This window comes from Schistocerca cancellata, chromosome 10 (assembly GCF_023864275.1).
Source record: "Schistocerca cancellata isolate TAMUIC-IGC-003103 chromosome 10, iqSchCanc2.1, whole genome shotgun sequence".
Taxonomy (NCBI): domain Eukaryota; kingdom Metazoa; phylum Arthropoda; class Insecta; order Orthoptera; family Acrididae; genus Schistocerca; species Schistocerca cancellata.
This window is the reverse complement of record NC_064635.1, coordinates 205,770,385-205,789,267: the sequence shown is the minus strand read 5'-3', so window position 1 is coordinate 205,789,267 and position 18,883 is coordinate 205,770,385. Positions and strand designations below refer to the sequence as shown.

General features: G+C 44.6%; 1 protein-coding gene across 1 annotated transcript in view; it reads left to right on the top strand.

Annotated features, from left to right (window-relative positions):
- The window catches only part of LOC126106270 (mucin-19-like), a 267,599-nt gene that overhangs the window by 173,790 nt on the left and 74,926 nt on the right, over positions 1–18,883 (top strand). The window contains exon 7 of the mRNA XM_049912493.1: positions 11,595–11,917. Coding sequence (XP_049768450.1) covers positions 11,595–11,917 — 323 coding nt within the window. The remainder of the gene's footprint in view (positions 1–11,594; positions 11,918–18,883) is intronic.

Below are 18,883 nucleotides of genomic sequence, written 5' to 3'. Positions count from 1 at the left end.
AACTTCTCTTCTCCCCAATCATATTCAATACTTCCTCATTAGTTATGTGATCTACCCATCTAATCTTCAGCATTCTTCTGTAGCACCACATTTCGAAAGCTTCTATTCTCTTCTTGTCCAAACTATTTATCGTCCATGTTTGACTTCCATACATGGCTACACTCCATACAAATACTTTCAGAAATGACTTCCTGACACTTAAATCTATACTCGATGTTAACAAATTTCTCTTCTTCAGAAACGCTTTCTTTGCCATTGCCAGTCAACATTTTATATCCTCTCTACTTCGACCATCATCAGTTATTTTGCTCCCCAAATAGCAAAACTCCTTTACTACTTTAAGTGTCTCATTTCCTAATCTAATTCCCTCAGCATCACCCGACTTCATTCGACTACATTCCATTATCCTCGTTTTGCTTTTGTTGATGTTCATCTTATATCCTCCTTTCAAGACACTGTCCATTCCGTTCAACTGCTCTTCCAAGTCCTTTGCTGTCTCGAATTACAATGTCATCGGCGAACCTCAAAGGTTTTATTTCTTCTCCATGGATTTTAATACCTACTCCGAATTTTTCTTTTGTTTTCTTTACTGCTTGCTCAATATACAGATTGAATAACATCGGGGAGAGGCTACAACCCTGTCTCACTCCCTTCCCAACCACTGCTTCCCTTTCATGTCCCTCGACTCTTATAACTGCCATCTGGTTTCTGTACAAATTGTAAATAACCTTTCGCTCCCTGTATTTTACCCCTGCCACCTTTAGAATTTGAAAGACAGTATTCCAGTCAACATTGTCAAAAGCTTTCTCTATGTCTACAAATGCTAGGAACGTAGGTTTGCCTTTCCTTAATCTTTCTTCTAAGATAAGTCGTAAGGTCAGTATTGCCTCACGTGTTCCAGTGTTTCTACGGAATCCAAACTGATCTTCCCAGAGGTCGGCTTCTACTAGTTTTTCAATTCGTCTGTAAAGAATTCGTGTTAGTATTTTGCAGCTGTGACTTATTAAACAGATTGTTCGGTAATTTTCACATCTGTCAACACCTGCTTTCTTTGGGATTGGAATTATTATATTCTTCTTGAAGTCTGAGGGTATTTCGCCTGTTTCATACATCTTGCTCACCAGATGGTAGAGTTTTGACAGGACTGGCTCTCCCAAGGCCGTCAGTAGTTCCAATGGAATGTTGTCTACTCCGGGGGCCTTGTTCCGACTCAGGTCTTTCAGTGCTCTGTCAAACTTTTCACGCAGTATCTTATCTCCCATTTCGTCTTCATCTACATCCTCTTCCATTTCCAAAATATTGTCCTGAAGTACATCGCCCTTGTATAGACCCTCTATATACTCCTTCCACCTTTCTGATTTCCCTTCTTTGCGTAGAACTGGGTTTCCATCTGAGCTCTTGATGTTCATACAAGTGGTTCTCTTATGTCCAAAGGTCTCTTTAATTTTCCTGTAGGCAGTATCTGTCTTACCCCTCGTGAGATAAGCCTCTACATCCTTACATTTGTCCTCTAGCCATCCCTGCTTAGCCATTTTGCACTTCCTGTCGATCTCATTTTTGAGATGTTTGTATTCCTTTTTGCCTGTTTCATTTACTGCATTTTTATATTTTCTCCTTTCATCAATTAAATTCAATATTTCTTCTGTTACCCAAGGATTTCTACTAGCCCTCGTCTTTTTACCTACTTGATCCTCTGCTGCCTTCACTACTTCATCCCTCAAAGCTACCCATTCTTCTACTGTATTTCTTTCCCCCATTCCTGTCAATTGTTCCCTTATGCTCTCCCTGAAACTCTGTACAACCTCTGGTTCTTTCAGTTTATCGAGGTCCCATCTCCTTAAATTCCCACCTTTTTACAGTTTCTTCAGTTTTAATCTACAGTTCATAACCAATAGATTGTGGTCAGAGTCCACATCTGCCCCTGGAAATGTCTTACAATTTAATAGCTGGTTCCTAAATCTCTGTCTTACCATTACATAATCTATCTGATACCTTTTAGTATCTCCAGGGTTCTTCCATGTATACAACCTTCTTTCATGATTCTTAAACCAAGTGTTCGCTATGATTAATTTATGCTCTGTGCAAAATTCTACCAGGCGGCTTCCTCTTTCATTTCTTAGCCCCAATCCATATTCACCTACTACGTTTCCTTCTCTCCCTTTTCCTACACTCGAATTCCAGTCACCCATGACTATTAAATTTTTGTCTCCCTTCACTATCTGAATAATTTCTTTTATTTCATCATACATTTCTCCAATTTCTTCATCATCTGCAGAGCTAGTTGGCATATAAACTTGTACTACTGTAGTAGGTGTGGGCTTCGTATCTATCTTGGCCACAACAATGCGTTCGCTGTGTTGTTTGTAGTAGCTTACCCGCATTCCTATTTCCCTATTCATTATTAAACCTACTCCTGCATTACCCCTATTTCATTTTGTGTTTATAACCCTGTAGTCACCTGACCAGAAGTCTTGTTCCTCCTGCCACCGAACTTCACTAATTCCCACTATATCTAACTTTAACTTATCCATTTCCCTTTTTAAATTTTCTAACCTACCTGCCCGTACCATAGCATTACAATATAGCATTACAATATTCAATTACAGTAATTTTCATATATTAAAGTAATATTACATTTATATTTTTACTACACGTAAAAATATTATTTAGTTTAATTCTTTTGTTATTTCGCTGTCAGAGTGCAGCACAAGCCAGACACGTGTCTCCCGCATAGGGTTATTTAATTTAGCTGCCACCAGGCGGAAACACTTCTGCTTTGCCTTCGATTCTGGCCCACAGATGGCATAAGCGTCCACTTTCTCTGCCGCTGCGCCTTGCCTATGCCTGGCCTTCACTAAATGGCACGTAGTCGCATTACAGTGTACCCTTGATGACTGGACGACACACGGCTTTGTGCCTCGCCTGACCCCTCAACACCGACATAGGACTGTTGATGACTGGAAACGTGTTGCCTGGTTTCTGATGAAAAAAACACCGTCCACTTCCCTAAGCCCACTGGCGTTAAACAAACCGTGAATTTTGAAGAATTCATTGTGGCGTTGAAAGAATTAGGATAGACTTCTAAAGTTTTTGACATCACTGGTAGTCAAACGTGTTGTTTGGAGGTGTTTTCGAGGCCGTGTGGCGGTGTGCTATTCCAGTTGATAACGCCCCTCTCTATGTGCAGATAGAACTGACGGATTTACAGTGTACTTCCTGTTTAAAAGACAAATGCTTTTACGTTAAAACTGTCCAGGAAGTCTGCATTGTTTGCCTCGGGAAGTGTTTCGAAGCCCCCATAATGAAGTTTCAAACGTGATACAGTTCATATATCGGCAGATGATGGTTGAAGTTATCGCTGTAGCAAAAATGTGGCAATACCAGTATTGCTGTTCTCTGCTTTGATCAGAACAGAGGTGTAGAATCATCTTACACGTCGGTCATGGGCCCGTAGATGGCGTAATAAAACGCTGATACTGGCATCCAAATAAAATAAATTTGGAAAATAGATGGGTGAAAGGCTTTTTATTTGACATCCTGTGATACATAACACCAAATGTGTGCGAACGGCCTTTTTCCGAATGTGAAACTAAATAAGTCATAATTACGTGGCACCATGACGAAAATCTGCCTGCATCTGACCGTATGCCGACAGTTTCTACCAGATAAAAATTTTATTGTTTTCAGTTCCATGCATATTATAGAAGGGCTGTCTTCCGTGGCACACTTACAGCAAAGCAGTTTGTCAGTGAAGGCCCCACTTTGTTGGCCTTCATAGCAAGCCATCCTGCGCTTACATTTCAGCAAGATAATGCCCACCCGCACATGGGAAGACTGCTTGTTTTGGTGCTTGCCAAGCCCTACCTGAGAACGTTTCGAGCAATATGGGCAGACCCCTCCAAACACCTCACGATTTTGACGATCTAACACGCCAGTTGGACAGAATTTGCATATATGTCCCTCCGGATGACATACGACAACTGTGCCAGGTTGCAACATGGCCACAGATGGACCGACACGTTACTGACGTACTCGGTTTGCCAAGCTCTTCCGTCTCGAATAAATCATACATTTTTCCTGAAATTTGTTACGATTTGGTTGTCTGTACAAGTACATCACATCTGTCGATTTCCGTCCCATTCTGATAAATCCTTCATGGTGTGTCGTTTGTTTTGTCTTGGTGCATATCATGGTACGACACATAGCACCTAGCATGAACTTTTAGTACAGTTATTAATTACTACCAAGGTACCCCTACAGTCGAGTCAGCTTACTGAAATCATCGCGATCTGGCAGCGGTTTTTACAGTTTTCAACTGCGAAGTGCTAAGAGCTGTAGGCAGAAACAATAGCCGGCTATAGAGCTGTGAAGAAGCGTTGCCGTAGAGACGCTTATAAAATAGTTTCATGGAGACGCGAAGGAGCTTACAATGCAAAATGAATAGCCAGGCAGTCCCAGATTTGTCAGCTAGTAGTAAATTAAAACATACTGAAAATTTATTTTGCCCGTGATATATGTGTTCGTCAGAAACAAGGGCATCGTCAGAAGTGGCCCAGGGAAGTGTGACAGCACCGCTGTTGTTCTCTGTACACATGATTTGCCAGACAGCAATGTGCGGTCGTTCCCTGATGATGCTGTGGTGTACGGTAAAGTGACGACATTGAGTCACTGTACGCCGATACTAGACGACTTAGACAAAATCTATAGATAGCTGATGTGACGAATGGCAGCTAGCTCTGAACGTGAGAAAATGTAAGTTAATGTGGACCAGTAGGAAGAATAAACCTGTAATGTTCAGATACAGTATTACTAGTGTCTACATATCTGGGTGTAGCGGTGCAAAGAGAGACGAAGTGGAACGAGCATATGAGAACTATGGGGTCTAGTTTAGCAGGGGATACAACCCGTCGGCTTTGACCAATGACGTCAGAATTGGCCAGAGAGCATGTATTACAAAGATGAAAGAGCTGAGAAGAATGTTGAGAAACAAAGGAATGCAAGAGAGAAAAACTATACTTCACATATTAAGGGCCAGTAGTATTTTCACGTTAACGATATCGCGTGTTTGTATCTTAGTATTTCTCCGCAAAATACAATGGAAATAAATGAATGAAATATATTACTAGCAAAGACTACATCACGTCACATGTATGTCAGCTGTATCTCGAAACTGTTTCGAACTGTATTGCTAAGTGCAGTACGGGATACAAGTTCAGCGTAGGTCGATTTCTTAGTTTCAACTAGCATTGCTGTCCTGTTGTTCACTTGAACTATGTATCCCCTGCTTCACTAAACCGTAAATGAAACACCGGATACAAATTAAAAGCTCATTCGAAGTCTGTTGTTTAAGTACAGTTTGAATAGGACTTCGTCGTAAGTCGATATCTTCGTTTTCACTAGCACTACTGTCCTGTTCTTATCTCGAACGATGTATCCTCCGCTTGAGTAAACCCTAAGTGGAACACGGGAGACAAATAGTAGATGTGTTGTTTATGTCGTCTCCGCTATTACTAACAGTCTTTTCTTACGTACATATTAGTACTACTGATGACAGAAGGGCCTACGTATGTAATATATGTATACCAGACTTCCGTTGAACTCTATATACATTCCTGGAAATGGAAAAAAGAACACCTTGACACCGGTGTGTCAGACCCACCATACTTGCTCCGGACACTGCGAGAGGGCTGTACAAGCAATGATCACACGCACGGCACAGCGGACGCACCAGGAACCGCGGTGATGGCCGTCGAATGGCGCTAGCGTGTCAGGGGTTTCGCCTGTAATATAGCAAGTACACATTCGAAAATATCGTACTGATACTAGTGCTGGGAAACGAAAGAAGATCGACAGCTGAGAAATTTCTGTTACGTACTTCACAACACGAAAATACACACATTGGTGCAATGAAACAGTGAAATATATCAAAATAGTGAAATACAGTGAAAGAAGCTAATGGGAAAGTGAACTTATCACACGGAAATATCGAGGAATAACCGAAGCTCGCCTAGACAGACAGTAACGAAAATTACATACCCACAAACAGACAAATCCATTCCTATAAACGAAAATAAGACACTAAAAATTGTTCTACAATAACAAACTACTACTCCAAATTACCTCAATATCATTACGAATAATTATTTTAATGTGCGATGATAGCGCTTATCCAGAACACAGAACTGCTTTATTATCTATGCCTCGAAGTGAAGACATTACTATCTGTGACTAATGTATGACGTCATTGATCAAAGCCGACGGATGTATCCCCTGCTTCACTAGACCCGAACTATGGTAGGGAAGGCGAGTGGTGGACTTTGGTTTATTGCGAGAATTTTAGTAAATATAGGACGTTGGGGGATCTATTCTTGAGTACTGCTAGAGTTTTCGAGATCCGTACCATGTCAGACTGAAGGAACACACGGCGAGTGTTTGGGATCCGTACCAGGTCAGACTGAAGCAATTCAGAGGCGGGCTGATAGATTTGTTGCCGGTAGGTTCAAATAACACGTAAGTGTTACGGAAATGCTTCGGGAACTTAAATGGGAATCCCTGGAGGGAAGAAACGGTGTTGAGAAAATTCAGAGAACCTCCGTTTGAAGCTGACTGCCAAACGATTCTACTGCCGCCAACATACATTCCGCGGAAGGAGCAGGAAGTATGAGAACACAGGGCTCATACCGAGGCATATAGACTAGTTTTTTCCTCGCTCTATTTGCGAGTAGTACAGGAAAGGAATGTAATATAAAAAAAGTTCTTTAAGGTTACAGGGAATTGGCTGTTTAAGAATTGTTACAATGGTTCCATCTAATATGTTTCTGTCTAGTTGATGAGAATATAATTTATATACTGCAAATTTCAAAAAAAAATTAAAAAGAAATAAGTAATACAATGAGTGTGCCGGCCGGAGTGGGCGAGCGGTTCTAGGCGCTACAGTCTGGAGCTGGGCGGCCGCTAAGGTCGCAGGTTCGAATCCTGCCTCGGGCATGGATGTGTGTGATGTCCTTAGGTTGGTTAGGTTTAATTAGTTCTAAGTTGTAGGGGACTGATGACCTCAGATGTGAAGTCTCATAGTGCTCAGAGCCATTTGAACCTATTTCAGGTAAGAAGGTCTCTGTAGAACCTCGAGCTATTCTCATCTGAAATGGTTTGTGCTTATGTATGTTTACTGTGTTTGTGTGTATTGGTATATTACAGGGAGTGTTGCAAGTCAGGACACTACATGCACTACATGATATTCAGCAGCTGTTTGTTAGTCCTATTGTTGGTAGTTACGGTATGTTGTATGTGATACCTACGCCTGGTATTATACAGATTAAATACTGACTGAGCATTTGATACATGGAATACATTAATTTTAGCTGTACATAAGAAATACACTTATGTTTGTAAATTTGTTAGTAGATATAGAATGTAGTTCATCGCTACTTGAATGCATTATTCCTTAAATAACTTAATACAATACATTTTTAGTTTTATACATACTTTATGCAGAAAATACATTTGATATATAAAATTGATTCATTTAGTTTCAATTAGAGAAGGGAATACTCCTCTATTTACACGCAGTAAGTCGAACAATACATTACTGCTTGTCTGCAGTATACTTTAAACACTATGCAATATGTCGTTGGGATGTAGGAGCCTCGGAATAAAAGTTCTTCGAGCCTTCCCTTCGTAAGTGAAGGTCTGCTGTTGCTAGAGGCTTACTAAGTGCTGTCCGAGTTTCTCTTATGATTGTTACTTCCTGTTGTGTTGTTTGTGACTGTGTTGTGGTATGCAATGTCATGCGTTGTTGGTTTGGGTCCCTTACGTGTTGGTCCCTTCCGAGTCATGTTCACTTAGTGTGTTGGTTCCTTCCACGGATTCAGAACTTGGGGTCATGCTTGTGTCCTACCATGTGATTTATTCTGTTGTTTGTGCCTGTCAACACCTCCTTCCGTAGTGGTTTGGCCCTTGTATTTTTCATGCAATGTGTGATACAATAACGGCTACACTATTTATTGTATTCCAGTCGTCGGGATTACGTATTTGTGGCGATGCCACTGTCGTCGTGCCCGCGTGTTGCATAGCAGTTCGACATGTTCTGGTGTCCAAGTTTCTCCGCAAACGCATATTTCATCGTTAGTCCCATGCAGTTTCAGTGTAGAAATATGAAACAAATCCAAATTCAAGCCATTTGTAGTTCTCCGTCTTTCATCTCATACTGCTCAGACAGCATGGCACGTTGTCGGGGCCGTCCACATACATGCGGGAGCACGCTTGAAGAGTTCTAGAGCGTTTCTGGGTTACACGTATTGCGGAAAATCCTGTCCGTCGTCTTCAGGCCGAAGAAAACCCCCTTCCCCGGGCGCCGGAAACTAAGAGGGCTATTGGGAGAGTGGGGAACGATAAGTTGCGAAATGGAAACCGGTGTGAAAATGAGACGAGGCTTTTCACAGACATTTTGAGCGGTGTCTCTAGTGTGCCCGTCGATCGCATCAAGACGCTCTTTTCAGTTGTGAGCGCACTGTGAGCGGGTAAAGGTGCCTAGAACATCGGTGTCTCCCGCCAAGTAGGAGGGCCCGGTGAGAGGCTCCGCCTTAAGGGGGGGGGGGGGGGGGGGGGGGGGTAGGACGTCAAACGGGCCGACTTGGAACAGGAGAGGCACCACACGACATTTTAATTTCCACTGTCTATACTTTTACAAATAAATTCATAAAACTTTGTCAACACGACCAGGACCGATTCAGGATTCAAACTCATAGCAACGTAAATTCAAAAGTATAACAAAATAAATTTTTTTACGTCTGAAATTTCATCACTTTTTCACTTACTATTGGCTGCATTTGTTGCTGTAGGTACACTTTTCTTCATAAGTAAGGGAGATTCTTCGATTAATTTTGCACAGCATACAAACCATACTTACAGGTGTATGAAACTCTAGAATTTATTTAATTAATGAAGAAATGAATGAGCTGTTACATTTTAAACTTAATGTTTAGAAAAAAACTCAAATTTTATGGTTAATTATCTCAGTTTTTAGCACAGTTTTTAATAGATTTGGAACATTCTAGAGTTTCATACACCTGTACATATGGTTTGTATGCTGTGCAAAATTCATCAAAGAATCTCCCTTACTTATGAAGAAAAGTGTACCTATAGCAACGAATGCAGCCAATAGTAAGTGAAAAAATGAAATTTCACATGTAAAAATAATATATGTTGTTATATTTTTGAAGTTCCATTGCTATGAGCGTGAATCCTGAACCCTTCCTGGTCATGCTGACAAAGTTTTATGAATTTATTTGTAAAAGTATATACAGTGGAAATAAAAATGTCCTGTGGTGCCTCTCCTGCTCCAAGTCGGCCAGTTCGATGCCCTACCCCCCCTTAATGAATGCAGCCCACCTAGCACAACTGCCACGCACTTCCTTCTCCACAGGAATTCTCAGCCGCACTCTGCAGGGGCAGTCAAGACGCTCCTGCAGCCTTTTCGATGGGAAGTTTTCGATCACCCACAACAGAGCCCTAATTGGCTCGTCCTGAGTATCATCTCTGTTCACATGAAACGCTGGATACGAAGACAACACTTGGGCGCAGGTTACGCGCTATAGACCAGCGTAGGGAACTATCAGAAAGCTGCCTTCTGTAACGATGGTGTTGGAAATTTGGTATAACACTTCGACAAATGTCTCCCTCGGAGCGGCGAGTATGTAGAGAAGTACCTGGAAGGTGTACCTAAATGTGCATATGAAACAGGTCTACATCTACATCCATACTCAGCAAGCCACCTGACGGTGTGTGGCGGAGGGTACCTTGAGTACCTCTATCGGTTCTCCCTTCTATTCCAGTCTCGTATTGTTAGTGGAAAGGAGGATTGTCGGTATGCTTCTGTGTGGGCTCTAATCTCTCTGATTTTATCCTCACGGTCTCTTCGCGAGATATACGTAGGAGGGAGCAATATACTGCTTGACTCTTCGGTGAACGTATGTTCTCGAAACTTTGACAAAAGCCCGTACCGAGCTACTGAGCGTCTCTCCTGCAGAGTGTTCCACTGGAGTTTATCTATCATCTCCGTAACGCTTTCGCGATTACAAAATGATCCTGTAACGAAGCGCGCTGCTCTCCGTTGGATCTTCTCTATATCTCCTATCAACCCTATCTGGTACGGATCCCACACTGCTGAGCAGTATTCAAGCAGTGGGCGAACAAGCGTACTGTAACCTACTTCCTTTGTTTGCGGATTGCATTTCCTTAGGATTCTTCCAATGAATCTCAGTCTGGCATCTGCTTTACCGACGATCAACATTATTTGATCATTCCATTTTAAATCACTCCTAATGCGTACTCCCAGATAATTTACGGTATTAACTGCTTCCAGTTGCTGACCTGCTATTTTGTAGCTAAATGATAAAGGATCTATCTTTCTGTGTATTCGCAGCACATTACACTTGTCTACATTGAGATTCAATTGCCATTCCCTGCACCATGCGTCAATTCGCTGCAGATGTTCCTGCATTTCAGTGCAATTTTCCATTGTTACAACCTCTCGATACACCACAGCATCATCTGTAAAAAGCCTCAGTGAACAGTGTCGTAGGACCGTTGCTATTCACAATATACATTATATTGTGAATAGCAACGGTCCTACGACACTCCCCTGCGGCACACCTGAAATCACTCTTACTTCGGAAGACTTCTCTCCATTGAGAATGAGATGCTGCGTGACTGTGGCGAACTGTATCGAACGCCTTGCGTAAGTCAAGAAACACGGGATCTACCTGGGAACCCGTGTCTACGGCCCTCTGTTTTCTCATACAATGAAGGCTTTCACGACCGGATGGTACTGTTGTTGATAATTCTTCCGGGCTATATGGCCGTGGTCCATGGAATTCTTCTATTCCTAACGTTTCGTCCAATACTACGTTGGATATCTTCAGAGGTATGGCTGGTCCTGCGGAGTACTGGCGGCAGGTACATGGAATTCTTCTATTCCTAACGTTTCGTCCAATACTACGTTGGACATCTTCAGAGGTATGGCTGGTCCTGCGGAGTCGTGCCGGCAGGTACATGGAATTCTTCTATTCCTGACGGTTTCGTCCAATACTACGTTGGACGCCTTCAGAGGTATGGCTGGTCCTGCGGAGTCCTGCCGGCAGGTACATGGAATTCTTCTATTCCTAACGTTTCGTCCAATACTACGTTGGACATCTTCAGAGGTATGGCTGGTCCTGCGGAGTCCTGCCGGCAGGTAAATGGAATTCTTCTATTCCTGACGTTTCGTCCAATACTACGTTGGACATCTTCAGAGGTATGGCTGCTCCTGCGGAGTCCTGCCGGCAGGTCCATGGAATTCTTCTATTCCTGCCGGCAGGACTGCGCAGGACCAGCCATACCTCTGAAGATGTCCAACGGAGTATTGGACGAAACATTAGGAATAGAAGAATTCCATGGACCACGGCCATATAAGCTCTGAGTCTCGTTTTGGTTTTCACTGTTTCCGAACAACCCTCGTAGCTGACGCATCTGCCACGTCGAAAGAGGGCCGCGACACCTGGGCGGCTTTGGAATCGACGCGTTCAGCCGTGACTGACGGAGCCGCGTGTCCGCAGGTGCACTGCCTGTACGAGAACGAGAGCCGCAGCGCGCTGCTGGGGGTGTGCGCCCTGCCGTCCCCCGGCAGCGACGGCGGCCGCAGCGGAGGCGGCGGAGGCGGCGGCGGAGGCAAGTCGGCGCCCACGTCGGCGGCGTCTGCGGCGTCGCGGCGCTCGGCGGCGGCCGCCCCCAAGAAGGCGCCTCGCGCCGCGGCGCCCGTCCCGCCGTCCACGCGGACGCTGCGCTCGGTGCCCGGGCTGCGGCAGCCGGGCCGCCACTGGGACATGCACAACGCCTCCTCCACCACCACCAGCACCTCCACCAGCTCCCCCAGCCCCAGGTAACTCGCAGCACGCCCCCAGGCACGTTCACTGTCGGCAGACGGAACTGTACGGGGTCCGGAGACATTCTCAAGTCTCGTACATAAAAACGAACTAGTGTCCTATGACTACAACATCAGTCACTGTTCGAATCAGCCAACTCACAGAAACTTCGTATGGATCACATACGCTCTGTCGTCGGTAAAGCAAGTGGTTGACTTCGGTGTAATAGTACAATACCGAGGAATTGCTATAGACTATAAATGAGATTGCTTACAAATTACCCGTGCGACCCATTCTAGGATATTGCTCCAGTGTGTGAGATCTGTACCTAATATGACTGACAGGACATACTGAATGTACACCCAAAGGGCAGCACGAATGTTCACATGTTTGTTTGATCCGTGGGAGAGTGTCGCAGAGTCACTGAAGTAACTGAAACGGACGAGTCTTGAAGATGGAACGCAAACTATCTCGAGGAAATCTGTTACAAAGTTTCAAGAAACGCCTTTAAGTGGCGACTCTAGGTACATACAGGAGTACGAGGGCTGGAACTTTAAGAGTGACAACTATTTATTTACAGCTCGTGCAAAATAAGATACGTGTTCCAAAGTTTTACTGAACTTCAAAGTAGTCACCAGCATTGTGTATAACCCGTTGCCAGCGATGTGGAAGTCGTAGGATACTCTTAGCAGTGCCAGTTGTGTTGACAGTTCGAGCGGCGCGGTCTGTTGCCCGACGAATTTATAGCAGTTCTGAATCGAATGCCGTGAAGTGTTTCCTTCAGTTTGGAAATAGAGTTAAATTCACTAGGGTTTCAATCAGTGGAGTGCTTACGACACCCGTCAGTCAAACAAATCAGTAACAGCTTGCACCGTACGTGCTTGAGCATTGTCCTGTGAAATGGTGGTCAGGCCCTGGAGAAGTGTCACCACTTCTGTCTCTAAGCTGGTCGTAGGTTGTGTTCCAAAAATAAACAGCACAGAGACAGAAGTGATGCCAGTTTCTGCAGGACCCGACCATCATTTTCTAGACAATGCTTTGACACGAGACCGCGTCCCCTCACAGCACGGCCGACCGGTCACTGACCGTGGTTCTCACCGACTTCAGTTTGGGGCTGACAACGATTCAGTGCTGTTCCTCAATGTTCAGCTTCGCCGCTTGATAATGTGTGAGAAAATTGACGATCAAGCCGAGTGCAGCTGCGCAGTGTTATCCGCTTTTCAAAAAGCGCAAAAGGTTCGACCCATCGAAATATACAGACAAACGACACAGGTTTACGCTGATACGATGTACGAAGCGTCAGTTCTGGAGTGTTGTATCAAGTTTAATGGCGGACGGAAGAAAGTTCAGGACGAAGATCGCTCTGGTCGGCCCTCTGTGGTGACTGACTGACTCAAACCAAAGATTGAAACAAAAATCCAAGTAGATAGGCGTTTTACAATTACTGGACTAAACTCATTCTTTCCTGTCATTTCAGGAACTGTGTTGTTCGAGATTTAGTTGTAGGTCTGGGCTGTAAAGAAGTGTGTGCCAGGTGCGTTCCACGAATTTTGCCAGACGAACACAAAACAAACGAATGCCAACTGCATTAACATTTCTCATTCGCTATCAAAAGCACGGTGATGAATTTTTCAGTGAGATTGTCACTGGTGGAGAGACTTGGGTACCACATTTGGAACCAGAAACGAAGCGTCAGTCACTGCAATGGCATCTTTCGCAATCCCCAACGAAACCGAAAAAAGAAAAATTAATTTTGAGCACCAAAAATGTACTGGTTACGCTGTCTTGGGATCGTAAGTGTGTCCACCTCATCGAGTACATGGCTAGAGGTGAGACGATAAATGCAGCGGCCAATTGTAAGACGCTTCAATGACTTCGTCGCACAATTAAGAACAAGCGACGCAGAATGCTAACCATTGGAACCATCCTACTTCACGATGATGCACGTCCGCATGCAGGGAGTGTGACACGGGACTTGATTGAGCCATACAGTCCGGACTTAGCCTCAACTGATTTTCAATTATTTTCCTAATTGAAAGATTTTCCGAGTGCACAACGCTACCGAATTGATGGTGAACTTACAGAAGCCGTTAATGTGTGGTTCAATAGCTTGGCAGCCTGGGTATGCAGAAGGCACATGAAAGCTGATAATATGGTATGTCAGGTGCCTGAAGTTGAACGGTAACTACGTACAAAAGTAGCTTGGGAATGATATTTTGTGTAAAATACAGCTTCGTTTAATTGTTTCTAATAAAAGTTTCTGTAGAAGCAAACAGTCGCTGTTTTCCACGGCGTGGCCGAGCGGTTCTAGGCGCTAAAGTCTGGAACCGCGCGACCGCTACGGTTTAAGTGGTTCTGAGTTCTAGGGGACTGATGACCTCAGAAGTTAAGTCCCATACTGCTCAGAGCCATTTGAAGCCTGTTTTCCAAATGCCCTCGCATTGTTTTCCGCGATCCGATTTTGATCAAATGTCGCCTATACACTGTCCCTACCTACACTGAAGTTACTGGAAAATACCTTTGAAAATTCCTGTAGTAGTTTTGGGGATTTGTGTATTGAATGATAGGTAGGGAAACATACGCAGACACCACGATTTTACAGGTTTATTATTAGTGCACATAAAAAATCGGACCTTGCTTTCCAAATAACCGGGCCTTACTTTCCAAATAACCCTCGTTGACGCTGTTAACATGTCTTGTTATATAATCATTTTAGCCAGGACGTCTTTGAGATTATCTGGCTGCCTCTGCTCCTTGGCTTTAGATATTTGCTTTGAAGTGACTGTTCTTTAGCACCATCCACAGAATACGTGTGATCTACTGTATCTCACGGACATAATAATATACATCCAAATTATCTTTGGATGACGTTAGATACGACACTTTCTTTCAAGGAGCACTTGACACGAACATCGGCGAAGATCAAAACCAGCAACAGCATTCGGCATACACTCTGAGGCTCTCGTTGGTGATCGCCAGCAGACACTCTCCGGTATCAACACTCAGTTCGGTGCACTCAGCAGCAGAGTAGTGTGCGCCTGTCTGGCTTAACAGTCCACACGTAAAAATAAGACAGACGTACAGCTTAACAAGGCCCTGCACATTGTTAGTGGGCCAGTACTGGCTACTTACCTCGAGCCACATTCCAGCTCCTCACATCAAACGCGAGGGCGCGCTACTGCATGAATACCAGAAGATTGCTAATAACACCGTCCTTCTAGTAATGGACGACGTATTCCCTGCGCAGCGAAAAAGACTAACAAGGGAACCTCCCCATCGCACCCCCCTCAGATTTAGTTACAAGTTGGCACAGTGGATAGGCCTTGAAAAACTGAACACAGATCAATCGAGAAAACAGGAGGAAGTTGTGTGGAACTATGAAAAAATAAGCAAAATATACAAACTGAGCAGCCCATGCGCAAGATATGCAACATCAAGGATAATGTAAGCATATGTGCGCCGTGGTCTCGTGGTTAGCGTGAGCAGCTGCGGAACGAGACGTCCTTGGTTCAGGTCTTCCCTCGAGTGATAAGTTTACTATCCTTATTTTCGTAAAGTTATGATCTGTCAGTTCGTTCATTGAAGTCTCTGTTCACTGTAATAAATTTAGTGTCTTTGTTTTGCGACCGCACCGCAAAATCGTGCGATTAGTCGACGAAAGGACGTGCGAAAACATTTGATCGCAAGGTCATAGGTCAATCGATTCCTCCACAGGAAAACACGTCTGATATATTCTATACGACACTGGTGACGGCATGTGAGTCACATGACGGAATATGTTGTCGACCCACCTAACTTGTACACTTGGCGAATGGGTAAAAAGATTCTTCTACCTTGCCCGATTTAGGTTTTCTTGTGGATGTGATAATCACTCCCAAAAAAGTGATGAAAGCAGAAGCCTTTGCCACATAAACTGAAAACAAAAAATTAAAATTTCCACTCAAGGGAAGACTTGAACCAAGGACCTCTGGTTCCGCATCTGCTCACGCTAGCCACACGACCACAGCGCTCCTGAGCTCACCTTGCCCTTGATGTTGCTTATATTCCACATGGACTACTCAGTTTGTATATTTTGCTTATTTTTTCATAGTTCCACACAACTTCTTCCTGTTTTCTCGATTGATCTGTGTTCAGTTTTTCAAGGTCTATCCACTGTGCCAACTTAGAATTAAATCTGAGGGGGGTGCGATGGGGAGGTTCCCTTGTAAGATCAAGACATCCCACTCTCACTCTCATCACAGGTAGTATTCATGGAAACTAAATTCAATCCCATCGATGAACGGAAACGTTTTTGGCAAGAAAACAGTTCCTCACAATGCCTAAAGCTGCCTCACATCCAGAAGAAAGAAAAGGATTGGACCAGCGTCGGACAGTTTAGACTACCCTGAACCGCATCCGAACGGGCCACGGACGATGTCCAGACACACTCTACAAGTGTGGCAAACCTTCATCACCATCCTCGAACTGTGATGTGGAACGACAGACAGTTGCTCGTGTTGTCTGCACATGTCCTGTACGTTGCTACAAGCGTCCTTTCGAAGATACCTGTCAAAGCGACGGATGATGTTATAAAATACATACAAGACCTTTATATCCATATATAGCTGTTGTTATTTTATGCTGCAGATCTGTCCTTAAATGTTGATGTGTAGTAGTTCTGTAATGATTGTATATGTATTGGCATACGATAAATAAATAAATAAGATGCTACTAATGCTCGCCTGAAAAAATGTAGAAAATGCATAAAGTAACTCCCCCTCACACCCCCCTGTCTGGGACCAAGATCCATTCGCCAATTAGGGGCCTGACAGTAGCAGACGATGTTATTGTGGGCCCTATTGCTATCTCCAATACCTTGGGCCGCCATTTTGCGGAAGTTTCGAGCTCTTGCCACTATGAACCTGCCATCCTCCATCAGAAACGAGTGGAGGAGGCTCGAACGATTCCTTCTCTTCCCAGAATCGTGAGTGCTACAATGCCGCCTTTACTATGACGGAGCTAGATCATGCTCTCAGTTCATCCCGCTCCTCCGTCCCAGGGCCAGACGCCATCCACATTCAGATGTTGCAGCACCTTCCTCTCGCGGGCAAGCACTTTCTGCTTAACACGTACATCCGCATATGGGCAGAGGGCACGTTACCCAGATTTTCGCGTGAAGCCACCGTCGTACCCATAGCTAAGGCCAGTAAGGACAAAAACCTTCCTTCTAGCTACCGCCTCCATCTCTCTCACCAGCTGCGTTTGCAAGGTGATGGAACGTATGATTTCTGCCCGGCTGCTGTGGTGGATCGAGTCTCGCCATTTACACTACTGGCCATTAAAATTGCTATACCAAAAAGAAATGCAGATGATAAACGGGTATTCATTCGATGAATATATTATACTAGAACTCACATGTGATTACATTTTCGCGCAATTTGGGTGCATAGATCCTCAGAAATCAGTACCCAGAACAACCACCTCTGGCCATAATAACGGTCTTGATACGCCTGGGCATTGAGTCAAACAGAGCTTGGATGGAGTGTACAGGTACAGCTGCCCATGCAGCTTCAATACGATACCACAGTTCATCAACAGTAGTGACTGGCGTATTGTGACGAGCCAGTTGCTCGGCCACCATTGACCAGACGTTTTCAACTGGTGAGGGATCTGGAGAATGTGCTGGCCAGGACAGCAGTCGAACATTTTCTGTATCCCAAAAGGCCCGTACAGGACCTGCAACATGCGGTCGTGCATTATCCTGCTGAAATGTAGGGTTTCGCAGGGATCGAATGAACGGTAGAGCCACGGGTCGTAAAACATCTGAAATGCAACGTCCACTGTTAATAGTGCCGTCAATGCGAACAAGAGGTGACCGAGACGAGTAACCAATGGCACCCCATACCATCACGCCAGTATGGCGATGACGAATACACGCTTCCAATGTGCGTTCACCGCGATGTTGCCAAACACGGATGCGACCATCATGATGGTGTAAACAGAACCCGGATTCATCCGAAAATATGACGTTTTGCCATTCGTGGACCCAGGTTCGTCGTCGAGTACACCATCGCAGGCGCTCCTGTCTGTGATGCAGCGTCAAGGGGAGCCGCAGCCACGGTCTCCGAGCTGATAGTCCATGTTGCTGCAAACGTCGTCGAAATGTTCGTGCAAATGGTTGTTGTCTTGCAAACGTCCGCATCTGTTGACTCAGGGATCGAGACGTGTCTGCACGATCCGTTACAGCCGTGCGAATAAGATGCCTGTCATCGCGAGTGCTAGTGATACGAGGCCGTTGGGATCCAGCACGGCGTTCCGTATTACCCTCCTGAACCCACCGATTCCATATTGTGCTAACAGTCATTGGATCTCGACCAACGCGAGCAGCAATGTCGCGATACGATAAATTGCAATCGCGATAGGCGACAATCCGACCTTTATCAAAGTCGGGAACGTGATGGTACGCATTTCTTCTCCTTACACGAGGCATCACAACGACGTTTCACCAGGCAACGGCGGTCAGCTGCTGTTTGTGTATGAGAAATCGGTTGGAAACTTTCCTCTTGTCGGCACGTTGTAGATGTCGCCACCAGCGCCAATCTTGTGTGAATGCTCTGAAAAGCTAATCGTTTGTATATCACAGCATCTTTGTCTTGTCGGTTAAATTTGGCGTCTGTAGCACGTCATCTTCGTGGTGTAGCAATTTTAATGGACAGTAGTGTACTAACGGATGCACAGTGTGGCTTTCGAGCGCTGAGTTTTGCAGTTGACCATCTCGTTACTTTGTCCACACACGTCGTGAATGGTTTTCTGCGGAAATCCCAGACCGCGGCCGTGCTTTTTGATTTGGAGAAGGCCTAGGACACCTACTGGAGCACTGATATCCTCCGTACTCTTTACACGTGGGGCTTCCGTGGGCGCCTGCCCTGTTTCCTTCAGGAATTTTTAAAAGACAGTTTTGAAGGTGCGTGTGGCTTCTGCCTTGTCTGACACCTTTATCCAGG